Raw genomic sequence first — 16,967 nt, 5'->3', positions numbered from 1 at the left:
TGGAGGATGTTGCAGGCAGCAGAACGTTCTCCACGGCGTCTCCAGACTCTGTCACGTCTGTCATGTGCTCAGTGTGAACCTGCTTTCATCTGTGAAGAGCACAGGGCGCCACAACCCCCATCTGTGTACATCGGGCCCTCATACCACCCTCATGGAGTCTGTTTCTGACCGTTTGAGCAGGCACATGCACATTTGTGGCCTGCTGGAGGTCATTTTGCAGGGCTCTGGGAGTGCTCCTCCTTGCACAAAGGCGGAGGTAGCGGTCCTGCTGCTGGGTTGTTGCCCTCCTACGGCCTCCTCCACGTCTCCTGATGTACTGGCCTGTCTCCTGGTAGCGCCTCCATGCTCTGGACGCTACGCTGACAGACACAGCAAACCTTCTTGCCACAGCTCGCATTGATGTGCCATCCTAGATGAGCTGCACTACCTGAGCCACTTGTGTGGGTTGTAGACTCCGTCTCATGCTACCACTAGAGTGAAAGCACCACCAGCATTCAAAAGTGACCAAAACATCAGCCAGGAAGCATAGGAACTGAGAAGTGGTCTGTGGTCACCACCTGCAGAACCACTCCTTTATTGGGGGTGTCTTGCTAATTGCCTATAATTTCCACCTGTTGTCTATTCCATTTGCACAACAGCATGTGAAATTTATTGTCAATCAGTGTTGCTTCCTAAGTGGACAGTTTGATTTCACAGAAGTGTGATTGACTTGGAGTTACATTGTGTTGTTTAAGTGTTCCCTTTATTTTTTTGAGGTGTGTGTGTGTGTGTGTGTGTGTGTGTGTGTGTGTGTGTGTGTGTGTGTGTGTGTGTGTGTGTGCCCCAATCCTTGCACTCAAGTATTTTGAAACCTATAACACCATAGCAATAATGATACAAGGCTTGCCTGTATGTGTTATGATATTGAATGCAAGGATTGTGCCATACACATGCTTGTTATGGGTCATATTTTCCACTGCTAACCTGTGCCTGTATTCACAAAGGGTCTCAGAGTATGTGTGATGATCCCAGAGGATTAATATGTCCCTGAGGCTTGAAAGAGAGAAGTTCCTTTGGAATTCCAGACAAAGGGGCTGATCTCCAAACAACAGCAGTCTGTCCTTGCCCTCCAGGGTGTGGTCTACGGAGCCGTGTGTATAGTTGCATCCTCTCAGTGACGCTCTGCGTACACATACGGCCATGTCTGCTCTGTGTGACCCTCTGCTGTCTCTTTTCTCACCAGGCCAGGTGGCCGTATGTCCAACCCCCAGCAGGCCGACTTGCGGCTTTCCAGCACCATCAGCGAGGCTTCCACTGTGGACACCGCTTCGGGGTCAAAGGTCAGTCCCAAAACTTTATCCATTTATTTTCTCCCGGCCCTCTGCAATTTGACACATTGTGAATTGCATTATCTTTTTGAAGAACATTTGACATCTTATCCAGAGCTATTTAGGTTGTGCCTTGCTCAGGGACACATCGATAGGTTTTTCCTAGTCGGCTTGGGGATTCGAACCAGCGACCTTTCAGTTACTGGCCCAACATTATTAACCACAAGGCTACCTGCCCTCATATCTGTTTCACTTTCTGTGCTGGGTGAAAACGACATTGAACAAAAATATAAACGCAACATGTAAAGTGTTGTTCCCATGTTTCAGCTAAAATAAAAGATCCCAGAAATGTTCCATATGCACAAAAAGCTAATTTCTCTGAAATTATGTGCACAAATGTGTTTACATCCCTGTCAGTGAGGAATTCTCCTTTGCCAAGATAATCCAGCCACCTGACAGGTGTGGCATATCAAGAAGCTGATTAAGCAGCATGATCATTACACAGGTGCACCTTGTGCTGTTGACAATAAAATGCTCTAAAATGTGCAGTTTTGTCACACAACACAATGCCACTGATGTCTCAAGTTTTGAGAGAGTGTGCAATTGGCATGCTGACTGCAGGAATGTCCACCAGAGCTGTTGCAAGAGAATGTAATTTTAATTTCTCTTCTGTAAGAGAAGACACACACACTCCAACGTCGTTTTATAGAATTTGGCAGTTCGTCCAACCGGCCAGCCCAGGACTACACATCCGGCTTCTTAACCTGCAGGATCATCTGAGATCAGCCACCCAGCTGATGAAACTGTGGGTTTGCACAACCTAATTTCTGCACAAACTGTCAGAAACCGTCTCGGGGATACTCATGTGTGTGCTCGTCATCATCACCAGGGTCTTGACCTGACTGCAGTTCGGTGTCGTAACCGACTTCAGTGGGCAAATGCTCACCTTCGATGGCCATTGGCATGCTGAAGAAGTGTGCTCTTCACAGATGAATCCCAGTTTCAACTGTACCGGGCAGATGACAGACGTGGCCGTCTGATGTCAACATTGTGAACAGAGTGCCCCATGGTGGCGGTGGTGTTATGGTATGGGCAAGCATAAGCTACGGACAACGAACACAATTACATTTTATCGATGGCAATTTGAATGCACAGAGATACCTTGACGAGATGCTGAGGACCATTGTCGGGCCACTCATCCACTGCCATCACCTCATGTTTCAGCATGATAATGCACAGCCCCGTGTCGCAAGGATCTGTACATATTTCCTGGAAGCTGAATATGTCCCAGTTCTTCCAGTTCTTCTAGTTCTCCGGTCCTCTCCAGGATCAACGTGTACGACAGTGTGTTCCAGTTCCCACCAATATCCATCAACTTTGCACAGCAATGGAGTTGGACAACATTCCACAGGCCACAATCAACATCCCTATCAACTCTATGTGAAGGAGATGTGTCGCCCTGCACGAGGCAAATGGTGGTGAAACCAGATACGGACTAGTTTTCTGATCCACGGCCCTTTATTTTTGTATCTGTGACCAAAACATGCATATCTGTATTCCCGGTTGTGAAATCCATAGATTTGGGCCTAAAGAATGTATTTAAATTGCCTGATGTCCTTATAAGGAACTGTAACTCAGTAAAATCATAAATTTAAAAAAAATCAGGATATGTATATTTTTTTTGTTTGGGCACACCTACTCATTCATGGGTTTCTTTATTTTCACAATTTTCTACATTGTAGAGTAATAGTGAAGACATCAAAACTATGAAATAACACATATGGAATCATTTAATAACCAAGTGTTAAAGAAAGTGTTAAAGAAATCAAAATATATTTTATATTTGAGATTCTTCAAAGTAGCCACCCTTTGCCTTAAAGACAGCTTTGCACACTCTTGTCATTCTCTCAACCAGCTTTATGAGGTAGTCACCTGGAATGTGTTTTAATTAACAAGTGTGCCTTGTTAAAAGTTTGAGCCAATCAGTTGTGTTGTGACAAGGTAGGGGTAGTATACAGAAGATAACCCTATTTGGTAAAAGACCAAGTCCATATTATGGAAAGAACAGCTCAACTGGTGTAGACCTTACAGTGAAATGGTTACTTACAAGCCCTTAACCAACATTGCTTTAAGAAGTTTTAAGAAAAAGTGTTAAGTAAAAAATATATGAGTAAAAAATGTTAAATAAAAGTAACAAATAATTAAACGGCAGCAGTAAAATAACAAGTGAGGCTTTATTACAGGGGGTACCGGTACAGAATCAATGTGCGGGGGAACCGGTTAGTCGAGGTAATTGAGGTCATATGTACATTTAGGTAGAGTTAAAGTGACTATGCATAGATAATAAAGAGAAGCGACAGTCCATAATTACTTTAAGACATGAATGTCAGTCAATACAGAAAATGTAAAAAGAACTTTGAAAGTTTCTTCAAGTGCAGTCGCAACAACCATCAAGCACTATGATGAAACTGGCTCTCATGAGGACCGCCACAGGAAGGGAATACCCAGAGTTACTTCTGCCCAAATAAATGCTTCACAGAGTTCAAGTAACAGACACATCTCAACATCAACTGTTCAGAGGAGACTGCGTGAATCAGGTCTTCATGGTCGAATTGCTGCAAAGAAACCACTACTAAAGGACACCAATAAGAAGAAGAGACTTGCTTGGGTCAAGAAACACAAGCAATGGATATTACACCGGTGGAAATCTGTCCTTTTGGTCCAAATTTGAGATTTTTTGGTTTCAACCTCCATGTCTTTGTGAGGTGCAGAGTAGGTGAACTGATGATTCCCGCATGTGGCACTACTTTTGAGCAGCTCTGGTCAAAAGAGAGGGAAAAGTAATTTTCACTGACTGACATTAGGTGATGATGAATGGCTAAGGGGGGGGGGGGCTGATCTCTCACACCCAGCAAGCCCCCATTAAAAGCTACCAGACAGTGGTGAGGACAGGAGGTGGGGGGGGGGGGGGGGGGGGGGGCGCGCTTCTGTCTGCCTGTAGGGGGCTTATTTAATTAAAGCTGCAGACTCTTGAGGGGGAAAGTCAGATGTGTGGATCTAACATAGTTACACTTGGACTGCACATGTCTAATGGAATGGTGCAGGTGGGGCTGAGTGTGACAGGCAAGGTGTGTGTGTATGTGTGTCAAGTGCATGGTGTGTGCGTGTGCTTGCGTCCGTATCTCAACATAACAAGCTCAGGGTCTTCGCTCCAGGCTCTACTGTGACAACGACAGAACACCCCCTCCCCCTACTCTAAGTGGCTGCTCTGACTTCTCCATATCCCTTTAAGGCTACTGCTCAAAGCCAGGTGATAGTGAACAGGCTATTGTTTAAAACCAGGTGCTAGTGAACAGGCTATTGTTTAAAACCAGGTGCTAGTGAACAGGCTATTGTTTAAAACCAGGTGCTAGTGAACAGGCTATTGTTTAAAACCAGGTGCTAGTGAACAGGCTATTGTTTAAAACCAGGTGCTAGTGAACAGGCTATTGTTTAAAACCAGGTGCTAGTGAACAGGCTATTGTTTAAAACCAGGTGCTAGTGAACAGGCTATTGTTTAAAGTCAGGTGCTAGTGAACAGGCTATTGTTTAAAACCAGGTGCTAGTGAACAGGCTATTGTTTAAAGTCAGGTGCTAGTGAACAGGCTATTGTTTAAAGCCAGGTGCTAGTGAACAGGATATTGTTTAAAACCAGGTGCTAGTGAACAGGCTATTAGGTGCTATTGAAACGGCAGTATCATCAGCATGATATGAGCTCTCTTCCATTCCTCACTCTCTCTTTCCTTCTCTCCATATCTCCCTCTTTAGCAGAGAACAGGAGAGCACACACACTCACACACAGTGCTCCTTTCTCACTCACTCACACACACACACACACACACACACACACACACACACACAGAGACATGCACAGCTCCAAAGAGGTAAATCATGTCTGCCCCATCAACAGGTGGCCCGACAATGATTGAAGATGACACACTGTCGGACGATAGGGAATATCCATCTCACTGTAACTGATCAGTAACCATGGGACACCACAGGGGGGTGTCCTAAATAGCACCCTATTCCCTTTATAGGGCACTACTTTTGACCAGAGCCCATTGTGTAGGGAATAGGGTGCCATTTGGGGACGCATGGCAGGTGATCCTACCCATTCCCTCCTTCCCTCCCCTGCGCCCATAAGAGATCAAATCGTATCCTTTGCTTTACTGACGAACATCAGCACTAAACATCTGTGTCAGTTTACTGACGCATGAGTCAATAGCATGTCAAACTCTTCAAAGTATTGTCACCACAGTAAATAGCAGACAAATACATACTGAAACTGGATGATAGAATCAAGAGCATGTGTACTGTATAGCATGTAGCTTGTGTACTGTATAGCATGAAGCTTGTGTACTGTATAGCATGTAGCTTGTGTACTGTATAGCATGAAGCTTGTGTACTGTATAGCATGAAGCTTGTGTACTGTATAGCATGAAGCTTGTATACTGTATAGCATGAAGCTTGTGTACTGTATAGCATGTAGCTTGTGTACTGTATAGCATGAAGCTTGTGTACTGTATAGCATGTAGCTTGTGTACTGTATAGCATGTAGCTTGTGTACTGTATAGCACGTAGCTTGTGTACTGTATAGCACAAAGCTTGTGTACTGTATAGCACGAAGCTTGTGTATTGTATAGCACGTAGCTTGTGTACTGTATAGCACGTAGCTTGTGTACTGTATAGCACGTAGCTTGTGTACTGTATAGCACGAAGCTTGTGTACTGTATAGCACGAAGCGTGTGTACTGTATAGCACGTAGCTTGTGTACTGTATAGCACGAAGCTTGTGTACTGTATAGCATGTAGCTTGTGTACTGTATAGCATGTAGCTTGTGTACTGTATAGCATGTAGCTTGTGTACTGTATAGCATGTAGCTTGTGTACTGTATAGCATGTAGCTTGTGTACTGTATAGCACGTAGCTTGTGTACTGTATAGCACAAAGCTTGTGTACTGTATAGCACGAAGCTTGTGTATTGTATAGCACGTAGCTTGTGTACTGTATAGCACGTAGCTTGTGTACTGTATAGCACGTAGCTTGTGTACTGTATAGCACGAAGCTTGTGTACTGTATAGCACGTAGCTTGTGTATTGTATAGCACGTAGCTTGTGTACTGTATAGCACGTAGCTTGTGTACTGTATAGCACGAAGCTTGTGTACTGTATAGCACGTAGCTTGTGTACTGTATAGCACGTAGCTTGTGCACTGTATAGCACGTAGCTTGTGTACTGTATAGCACGTAGCTTGTGTACTGTATAGCACGTAGCTTGTGTACTGTAGAGCAATGTAGCTTGTGTACTGTAGAGCAATGTAGCTTGTGTACTGTATAGCATGTAGCTTGTGTACTGTATAGCATGTAGCTTGTGTACTGTATAGCATGTAGCTTGTGTACTGTATAGCATGTAGCTTGTGTACTGTATAGCATGTAGCTTGTGTACTGTATAGCACGTAGCTTGTGTACTGTATAGCACAAAGCTTGTGTACTGTATAGCACGAAGCTTGTGTATTGTATAGCACGTAGCTTGTGTACTGTATAGCACGTAGCTTGTGTACTGTATAGCACGTAGCTTGTGTACTGTATAGCACGAAGCTTGTGTACTGTATAGCACGTAGCTTGTGTATTGTATAGCACGTAGCTTGTGTACTGTATAGCACGAAGCTTGTGTACTGTATAGCACGAAGCTTGTGTACTGTATAGCACGTAGCTTGTGTACTGTATAGCACGTAGCTTGTGCACTGTATAGCACGTAGCTTGTGTACTGTATAGCACGTAGCTTGTGTACTGTATAGCACGTAGCTTGTGTACTGTAGAGCAATGTAGCTTGTGTACTGTAGAGCAATGTAGCTTGTGTACTGTAGAGCATGTAGCTTGTGTACTGTATAGCATGTAGCCTGGGCACTGTAGAGCATGTATCTTGTGTACTGTATAGTACGTAGCTTGTGTACTGTATAGCACGTAGCTTATGTACTGTATAGTACGTAGCTTGTGTACTGTATAGCACGTAGCTTGTGTACTGTAGAGCAATGTAGCTTGTGTACTGTAGAGCATGTAGCCTGGGCACTGTAGAGCATGTATCTTGTGTACTGTATAGCATGTAGCCTGGGCACTGTAGAGCATGTATCTTGTGTACTATATAGCCTTTCACTGACAAAAGCAGAATCTTACATCAGAGACCCTGCTGTATGGAGTGATGTTAGTGCCATCAAATTTTAAATAACATTTTTGATGACACTAATAGTAATCCATATTTTACTCGTCCTGAAAATAAACTACAACAAACCACGTAGACAAGGGATTCTGTTGTGACAGCGCTTCTGCCATGTAGTGTCTACCTAACATGCTTGGTCAGCCACGGTTATTTACATTTATAATTAGCCACTGTTTTCCATTTCCGCCAGCTGTAGAGCTGTAGTGCCGGTGTCCCTGAGCTACCGACAACGGAGCTAAAGCACACGCAGCCGCCACGCCCCGCCAGTTAATCCAAGCTCCTTTGCTGTAACGCCCCACTCCGATTTGGAACAGAGATGATGGGAGTGATGGTGTGTGTGTGTTTGTGTGTGTGTGTGTGGCAGTGTTGGGATTAGTTAGGAAGGCAACAACACCTCCACTATGCTGATCCTCAACACGGCCCCAACAAGGGTACGTACTCAGCCCCCTCCTATACTCCCTGTTCACCCATGACTGCGTGCCCACGCACGCCTCCCAACACCATCATCAAGTTTGCAGACGAGACAACCGTGGTAGGCCTGATTACCATCAAGGGAGAAGTTGAGGGCCCTGGTGGAGTGATGCCAGGAAAATAACCTCTCCCTCAACATGGACTTCAGGAGACCGAGGGAGCACGCCCCCATCCACATCGACGAGGCTGCGGTGACGGTGAAAATCTTCAAGTTCCTCAGCGTACACATCACTGACAATCTGAGATGATCCATCCACACAGACAGTGTGGTGAAGAAGGCGCAACAGCGCTCTATAGCCGACTGGTACGGCAACTGCAACCGCAGGGCTTTCCAGAGGTTGGTGCGGTCTTCCCAACACATCACCGGGGGCACACTGCCTGCCCTCCAGGACATCTACAGCACCCGGTGTCACAGGAAGGCCAAGAAGATCATCAGGGACCTCATAGCCAATCATTACATCTGACTTTGTTACATTTAATTGCTTACGGCCTCCCGAGTGGCGAAGCGGTCTAAGGCACTGCATCGCGGACGGACATTCAGAGACTTGTCTTGAAGCCACTCCTGCACTGTCTTGGCTGTGTGCTTAGGGTCGTTGTCCTGTTGGAAGGTGAACCTTGACCCAAGTCTGAGGTCCCGAGCGCTCTGGAGCAGGTTTTCATCAAGGATCTTTCTGTACTTTGCTCCATTCATCTTTCCCTCGATCCTGACTAGTCTCCCAGTCCCTGCCACTGAAAAACATCCACACAGCATGGTGCTGCCACCACCATGCTTCACCGTAGTGATGGTGCCAGGTTTCCTCCAGATGTGACGCCCTGGCATACATGCCAAAGAGTTCAATCTTGGTTTCATCAGACCAGAGAATCTTGTTTCTCATGGTCTGAGAGTCCTTTAGTTGCCTTTCATTACAGCACTGGGCAGTAGGCTCCACAGAAGTAAATCATGTCCACCCCATAAACAGGTGGACCCAGAGAGATGATACAGTTGGACCCAGAGAGATGATACAGTTGGACCCAGAGAGATGATACAGTTGGACCCAGAGAGATGATACAGTTGGACCCAGAAAGAGATGATATAGGTGGACCCAGAAAGAGATGATACAGTTGGACCCAGAAAGAGATGACACAGGTGGACCCAGAAAGAGATGACACAGGTGGACCCAGAAAGAGATGACACAGTTGGACCCAGATAGAAGATACAGTTGGACCCAGAAAGAGATGATATAGGTGGACCCAGAGAGATGATACAGTTGGACCCAGAGAGATGATACAGTTGGACCCAGAGAGATGATACAGTTGGACCCAGATAGAAGATACAGTTGGACCCAGAGAGGTGATACAGTTGGACCCAGAAAGAGATGATACAGTTGGACCCAGAAAGAGATGATACAGGTGGACCCAGAAAGAGATGATACAGGTGGACCCAGAAAGAGATGATACAGGTGGACCCAGAAAGAGATGATACAGGTGGACCGAGAGAGATGATACAGGTGGATCCAGAAAGAGATGATACAGGTGGACCCAGATAGAGATGATACAGGTGGACCGAGAGAGATAATAGCGCATCATATTAATACTTTGGACTGTATCGGACTTAATTGTAGGAACTTTAATTGTGACTTGCTGTCTGTCTGTGTTGGTATGTACTGTATGTATGTATGAATGACGGCTGGTGCGTGTGTGAGCTTGTGTGTAGGAGAATGTGAGTGTGTACAGGCCTGCCTGCAGGTATTGTCTCCATGAATACGTTGGGTCTGTTGGTTGGTCGTGTCTACCATGTCCAGGCGATGCGGTGTGTGTGTCTGTGCGTGCATGTGATTGGTTCATGGCCCTTACCCCGCAGCTGTGTCTCACTAATGGCTGTTAGATCGATCCTCACCTGTGGACAGGATCACACACGCACACACATACCGAGAGGGGCTCCAATCAGCCATCAACAGCTGTCCTATTGACAGCTACATCTAACATGTTCAGCTGTAACTATGTTCATTATTGCTGTAGACCAGGGATCATCTAGATTCAGCCACTGGACAATTTATTCTCTTTAGCGGATGGTCGGAATGCAGGAACATAATTGCAAATAAATTGTAGACTTCAAATTGACCGCAAGAAGCCCAAACATATCTAATGTTTTGACTAAAACATAATTTCAAAACTTGCTTACATTTGTATACAATCATGTCTCTATTATTCGTGGGAATACTTGGGAACAGATTTCCTTAAATTAAAATCACTTGCAGCTGATTTGCTGGTGTTTTTATGTTCTTTTGTGTCCAACAATGACAAAAAAGAAGAGGAAAGAACACTTGGGGGCCAAATAAAATCACCCAAATTACACAGCTAATTATCACGACCCCTATACACTGTTATACAGCTAATTATCACGACCCCTATAGACTGTTATACAGCTAATTATCACGACCCCTATACACTGTTATACAGCTAATTATCACTACCCCTATAGACTGTTATACAGCTAATTATCACGACCCCTATAGACTGTTATACAGCTAATTATCACGACCCCTATACACTGTTATACAGCTAATTATCACGACCCCTATAGACTGTTATACAGCTAATTATCACGACCCCTATAGACTGTTATACAGCTAATTATCACTACCCCTATAGACTGTTATACAGCTAATTATCACTACCCCTATAGACTGTTATACAGCTAATTATCACTACCCCTATAGACTGTTATACAGCTAATTATCACTACCCCTATAGACTGTTATAGAGCTAATTATCACTACCCCTATAGACTGTTATACAGCTAATTATTACTACCCCTATAGACTGTTATAGAGCTAATTATCACTACCCCTATAGACTGTTATACAGCTAATTATTACTACCCCTATAGACTGTTACACAGCTAATTATCACTACCCCTATAGACTGTTATACAGCTAATTATCACTACCCCTATAGACTGTTATACAGCTAATTATCACTACCCCTATAGACTGTGTCCTGTAGGGCTCCAGGTCCAGTGGGAGGGTGAGATAACCAACCACTATGGATGTGTGTGTCCTATAGGGCTCCAGGTCCAGTGGGAGGGTGAGATAACCAACCACTATGGATGTGTGTGTCCTATAGGGCTCCAGGTCCAGTGGGAGGGTGCTACATTTTGGGAAGCGTGAGCAGTCCATCAAGAGGAACCCCAACGTCCCAGTGGTGGTGAGAGGATGGCTCTACAAACAGGTAAGAAACACACACATGTACACATATACTCTTGTACATACACACACACTTACTTGTTGCTGTCTATCATAGGCTGCCATGGCAACAGGGGTCATGGACACATCACATGGGCATGCGTTGGGTTGCTTGACACAAGCAGAATAGAACTCATTGGTTGATAGGTGTCTGAAGGACAATTCTGATTGGCTGATAGTGGGACATATATACAAGGTAATCAAGCCAGTGAAGGTGATAGACAGGTAACAAAGCTCATTGGTTTACACAAAGTGGTACAAAACATTTGTTGAGAAACATCGACACACAGGATAGAGCTCATTGGTTGATAGGTGTTCGTAGGACAGCACTGATTGGCTGATAGTGGAAGATATAGGATAGAGCTCATTGGTTGATGTTTGTAGGGCAACACTGATTAGTTGGTACTGGGACATGTAGGATAGAGCTCTTTGTTTGATATTGGTTTGTAGGACAACACTGATTGGCTGATAGTGGGAAATATAAGATAGAGCTCATTAGCTGATGGGTGTTTGTAAGACAACAGAGATTGGATAAACCGATATCTTTGTATAGGGCTGCACAATTAATTGAATTCACATTGAAATTGCAATATTGACAATATCCATATCGCAAGAGATTCTCCCTCTCTTCTCTTATGGCTTCTTCCCACACACACCAAGCACTGCCCCTGTCACTCAAGCAGTACAGTTCCTCCTCCTTCTCTGTTTGCCACTAAGGTTGTATGTTTGCATGCTGTTCTGTTAGGTAAAATGCAGTCAACAGATTGCTACAAACAATAACTATTTTTATGATTCCAGTCACCCAAGTGTTTTCATTAATATCTCAATATTTGGTCATAAAATTGCAATTAGATTATTTTTTTTTTGCCCATATGGTGCAGCCTTAGCTGGGTGTATGGATCGTATTGTTCAAGTCTATTTGTTGACTGTTCTCACTGTCTTCCTCCCAAACAGCACCCTATTCCCTATGTTGTGCACTACTTTTGACCAGAGCTGTTTTGAAGCGGGTTTTCTCTTCCATCTGCTTCCCTCATTCCCCTGCCTGTGAGAGTTTGAAAAAGTGTTTTAAAAAAAAGCAATGGCAGACGTAGCAGGCCAATAAACTCTCTTTCCCTTTCTTTTTCAGGACAGCTCTGGGATGAGGCTTTGGAAGAGGAAGTGGTTTGTGTTGGCTGACTACTGCCTGTTCTACTACAAAGGTGAGACGATTGTGTGCGTGCTCTAGGGGGGATTTGACCTGGTATGTAAGTGTAGACTTGATGACTTTATAGCTCTGTTTCTGTAGCACTGACTTGGCACCAAGGTGTGAGCACAGAATGGGTTGTACGTTCCTGAATTAACCAGGTACTTACTAGCCTGTGTGCCAGTCTGCTAGTGATCTATCGCCAACTCGTTGTCAGATTTCCTCTGTGAAGATGGGAGAACCTTCCAGAAGGACATCCATCTCTGCAGCACTCCACCAATCAGGCCTTTATGGTAGTGGCCAGACAGAAGCCACTCCTCAGTAAAAGGCACATGATAGCCCACTCAGAGTTTGCCAAAAGGTACCTAAAGGACTCCCAGACTGATGAACTGATGGTCTGATGAAACCAAGATGTGACACTTGGCATTAAGGCCAAAGAGTTCAGTCTGGAGGAAACCTGGCACCATCCCTTTGGTGAAGCATGGTGGTGGCAGCATCATGCTGTTGGGATGATTTTCAGCGGCAGGGACTGGGAGACCAGTCAGGATCGAGGGAAATATTAACGGAGCAAAGTCCATCAAGAGATCCTTGATGAAAACCTGCTCCAGAGCGCTCCGTACCTCAGACTGGGGCGAAGATTCACCTTCCAACAGGACAACGACCCTAAGCACACAGCGAAGACAATGCAGGAGTGGCTTCGGGACAAGTCTCTGAATGTCCTTGAGTGGCCGAGCCAGAGCCCGGACTTGAACCTGATCGAACATCTCTGGAGAGACCTGAAAAAAGCTGTGTCGCGACGCTCCTCATCCAACCTGACAAAACTTGAGAGAATATTCAGAGAAGAATGGGAGAAACTCCCCAAATACAATTGTGCCAAGCTTGTAGCGTCATATCCAAGCAGACTCAAAGCTGTAATCGCTGCCAAAGGTGGTTCATCAAAGTACTGAATAAAAGGTCTGAATACTTACACTACTGGTCAAAAGGTTTAGAACATCTACTCATTCAAAGGTTTTTCATTATTTTTACTATTTTCTACATTGTAGAATAATAGTGAACACATAAAAACTGTGTTACACAAATCAAAATATATTTGAGATTCTTCAAATAGCCACCCTTTGCCTTGATGACAGCATTGCACATTTTTGGCATTCTCTCAACCAGCTTCACCTGGGATGTTTTTCCAACAGTCTTGAAGGAGTTCCCACATATGCCGAGCACTTGTTGGCTGCTTTTCTTTCACTCTGCAGTCCAACTCATCCCAAACCATCTCAATTTGGTTGAGGTCGGGGGATCGTGGAGGCCAGGTCATCTGATGCAGCAGTCCATCACTCTAATTCTTGGTAAACTAGCCCTTACACAGCCTGGAGGTGTGTTGCGTCATTGTCCTGTTGAAAAATAAATGATAGTCCCACTAAGCGCAAACCAGATGGGATGGTGTATTGCTGCAGAATTCTGTAGAAGCCATGCTGGTTAAGTGTGCCTTGAATTCTAAATAAATCACAGACAGTGTCACCAGCAAAGCAAAGCACCATCACACCTCTTCCTCCATGCTTCACGGTGGGAAATACACATTCGGAGATCATCCTTTAACCCACACCGCGTCTCACAAAGACACAGTGTTTGGGACCAAAAATTTGGACTCCAGACCAAAGGACACATTTCTACCGGTCTAATGTCCATTGCTCGGGTTTCTTGGCCCAAGCAAGTCTCTTCTTCTTATTGGTGTCCTTTAGTAGTGGTTTCTTTGTAGCAATTCGACCATGAAGGCCTGATCCAGTTGAGGTTGAGATGTGTCTGTTACTTGAACTCTGTGAAGCATTTATTTGGGCTGCAAATTCTGAGGCTGGTAACTCTAATGAAGTTATCCTCTGCCAAATATGTAACTCTGGGTCTTCCAGTCCTGTGGCGGTCCTCATGAGAGCCAGTTTCATCATAGCGCTTGATGGTTTTTGCGCCTGCACTTGAAGAAACTTTCAAAGTTCTGGAAATGTTCCGTATTGAAAGACATTCATTGTTTAAAATAATGAACTGTCGTTTCTATTTGCTTATTTGAGCTGCCATAATATGGACTTGGTTTTTAACCAAATAGGGCTATCTTCTGTATACCACCTCTACCTTGTCACAACACAACTGGTTGGCTCAAACGCATTAAGGAAGAAACATATGTTCACTACTGTGTCCCTCAGGGCAGTTGCCTTGCGCCTTTACTCTTCTCTATTTTTTACAAATGATTTGCCGTTGGTCTTACACAAAGCTAGAATGACTATGTATTCAGATCATTGCACACTGTACATGTCAGCACCCAAAGCCAGTGAGCTCACTGCAATTCTAAATAAGGAGTTACAGACAGTATCAGAATGTCTGATCAATAACAAACAGGTCTTAAATATATCTCTATCTAAAAGCATTGTATTTGGTTCAAAACATTATGTAAGACCTAAACCTCAACTTTTATTTATTTATTTCACCTTTATTTAACCAGGTAGGCTAGTTGAGAACAAGTTCTCATTTGCAACTGCGACCTGGCCAAGATAAAGCATAGCAGTATGAGCAGACAACACAGAGTTACACATGGAGTAAACAATTAACAAGTCAATAACACAGTAGAAAACAAAGGGGGAGTCTATATACAATGTGTGCAAAAGGCATGAGGTAGGCGAATAATTACAATTTTGCAGATTAACACTGGAGTGATAAATGATCAGATGGTCATGTACAGGTAGAGATATTGGTGTGCAAAAGAGCAGAAAAGTAAATAAATAAAAACAGTATGGGGATGAGGTAGGTGAAAATGGGTGGGCTATATACCAATAGACTATGTACAGCTGCAGCAATCGGTTAGCTGCTCAGATAGCTGATGTTTGAAGTTGGTGAGGGAGATAAAAGTCTCCAACTTCAGCGATTTTTGCAATTTGTTCCAGTCACAGGCAGCAGAGTACTGGAACGAAAGGCGGCCAAATGAGGTGTTGGCTTTAGGGATGATCAGTGAGATACACCTGCTGGAGCGCGTGCTACGGATGGGTGTTGCCATCGTGACCAGTGAGCTGAGATAAGGCGGAGCTTTACTGAAGGCGGAGCTTTACTGAAGTTGAACATAAAGGGTGTGACCATTGAGAAAGTTGAGGAAGCTATACTCCAAGGTAACACATCGGACCGTCAATTATCATGTTCAAGTCATATTGACAAAGTTGTTGTGAAGATGGGGAGAAATACAGTATGTCTGTTCTAAAAAGATGTTCTGTGTTTTTGACACAAACATCACCTGTACTAGTTGTTCAGGCTCTAATCATGTCCCTTCTTGATTACTTAAAAAAAGGAGAGCAGCACACTCTCTAGAAGCTCAGATGTAAAAAATGTTGTGTCCAACGTTTCGACAGACAAGCTGTCTGTCATTATACCTTGATGAAAACAGTGTGGGATGACTCATTTATATAGTGTCAAAAGACACACAGGTGTCTTATCATGGCCAAGTGTGGCCTGATATCATTGGTTAATTCTCATGTTAAAATAGCATACAAAAAACATAAATGGATAGCGTACGATCATAGATCAAATTTGGCTACATACAGTCGGGCAAAAAAAGTATTTAGTCAGCCACCAATTGTGCAAGTTCTCCCACTTAAAAAAGATGAGAGGCCTGTAATTGTCATCATAGGTACACTTCAACTATGACAGACAAAATGAGAAAAAAAATCCAGAAAATCACATTGTAGGATTTTTAATCATACCAGTCGATCTCTGAGGTTTCTGCCCCGCGAGAATACGTTGGGCCCACTGGCAAGGAAATAAACCACCCAGCACGCTGGCAGATTCCCCCAAGCCACGGATGTGCCCCCTAGACAACTGCTCAGTCCACAGACACCACACAAAAATAACAAACCAAATAACTATGCCCAACATATTCCAAAGTGTGACACGTCGCAAAGCCTAACAAGGGAATAAGAAAACCTATAGTGCCGAGTAGCGAGTTTCACTACCCTACCCAAATCTCACACTGAGGTACACAACCGATTGTACTCACCTCAGACCGATGTCCCAACAGCTAGTAGAGCAAGAGTCTCCAGCCTCGGCAGGGTCCTGGAAACTAAACAATATACTTTCTCCAACTCCGCACACAACCAACTATCCACCACAGTGGCAAGTTTACCAAACAAAGGCAACCAACACTGGGCCTACCAAACATTACAACTCAAATGCTGTAACAAAAGCTACAAACCAAGCACCTACAGAGTTCTCAAACATGAACTCCACGTTTTCTCCCAAACACAATACCTTCAAGATCTCGGAGGAGGTTCTTGATTACTGTCAAGTGCAGCAAAGAAAGACCTAGCAAAGCTGCAGCTGGCTCAAAACAGAGCAGGCGTGCTGCTCTGTTTTGCCCTGAAGTGCACAAACAGAAGTAATATCAACAACATGCATGCCATGTCTTTCCTGGTTGAGGGTTGAAGAGAGATGAACTACTTCTCCTAGTTTTTATGAGAAATGTAAATTTGATGGAAATTCCAGAATGTCTGAATAATCAAATAACA

The 16,967-nt window shown here is 44.2% G+C and overlaps 1 protein-coding gene across 8 annotated transcripts in view; it reads left to right on the top strand.

Moving 5' to 3' along the window:
- The window catches only part of LOC110521287 (pleckstrin homology domain-containing family A member 7), a 169,754-nt gene that overhangs the window by 92,155 nt on the left and 60,632 nt on the right, over window positions 1-16,967 (top strand). For all 8 annotated transcript variants that reach the window (XM_036969414.1, XM_021598743.2, XM_021598747.2 and 5 more), the window contains 3 exons: window positions 1,223-1,319; window positions 11,137-11,241; window positions 12,382-12,454. In XM_036969414.1, the coding sequence (XP_036825309.1) occupies window positions 1,223-1,319; window positions 11,137-11,241; window positions 12,382-12,454 (275 nt within the window). The remainder of the gene's footprint in view (window positions 1-1,222; window positions 1,320-11,136; window positions 11,242-12,381; window positions 12,455-16,967) is intronic.

The sequence above is a fragment of the Oncorhynchus mykiss genome, chromosome 30 (assembly GCF_013265735.2).
Source record: "Oncorhynchus mykiss isolate Arlee chromosome 30, USDA_OmykA_1.1, whole genome shotgun sequence".
Lineage (NCBI taxonomy): Eukaryota > Metazoa > Chordata > Actinopteri > Salmoniformes > Salmonidae > Oncorhynchus > Oncorhynchus mykiss.
The sequence above is the reverse complement of the archived record's forward strand: the minus strand, read 5'-3'. Positions and strand labels throughout refer to the sequence as shown.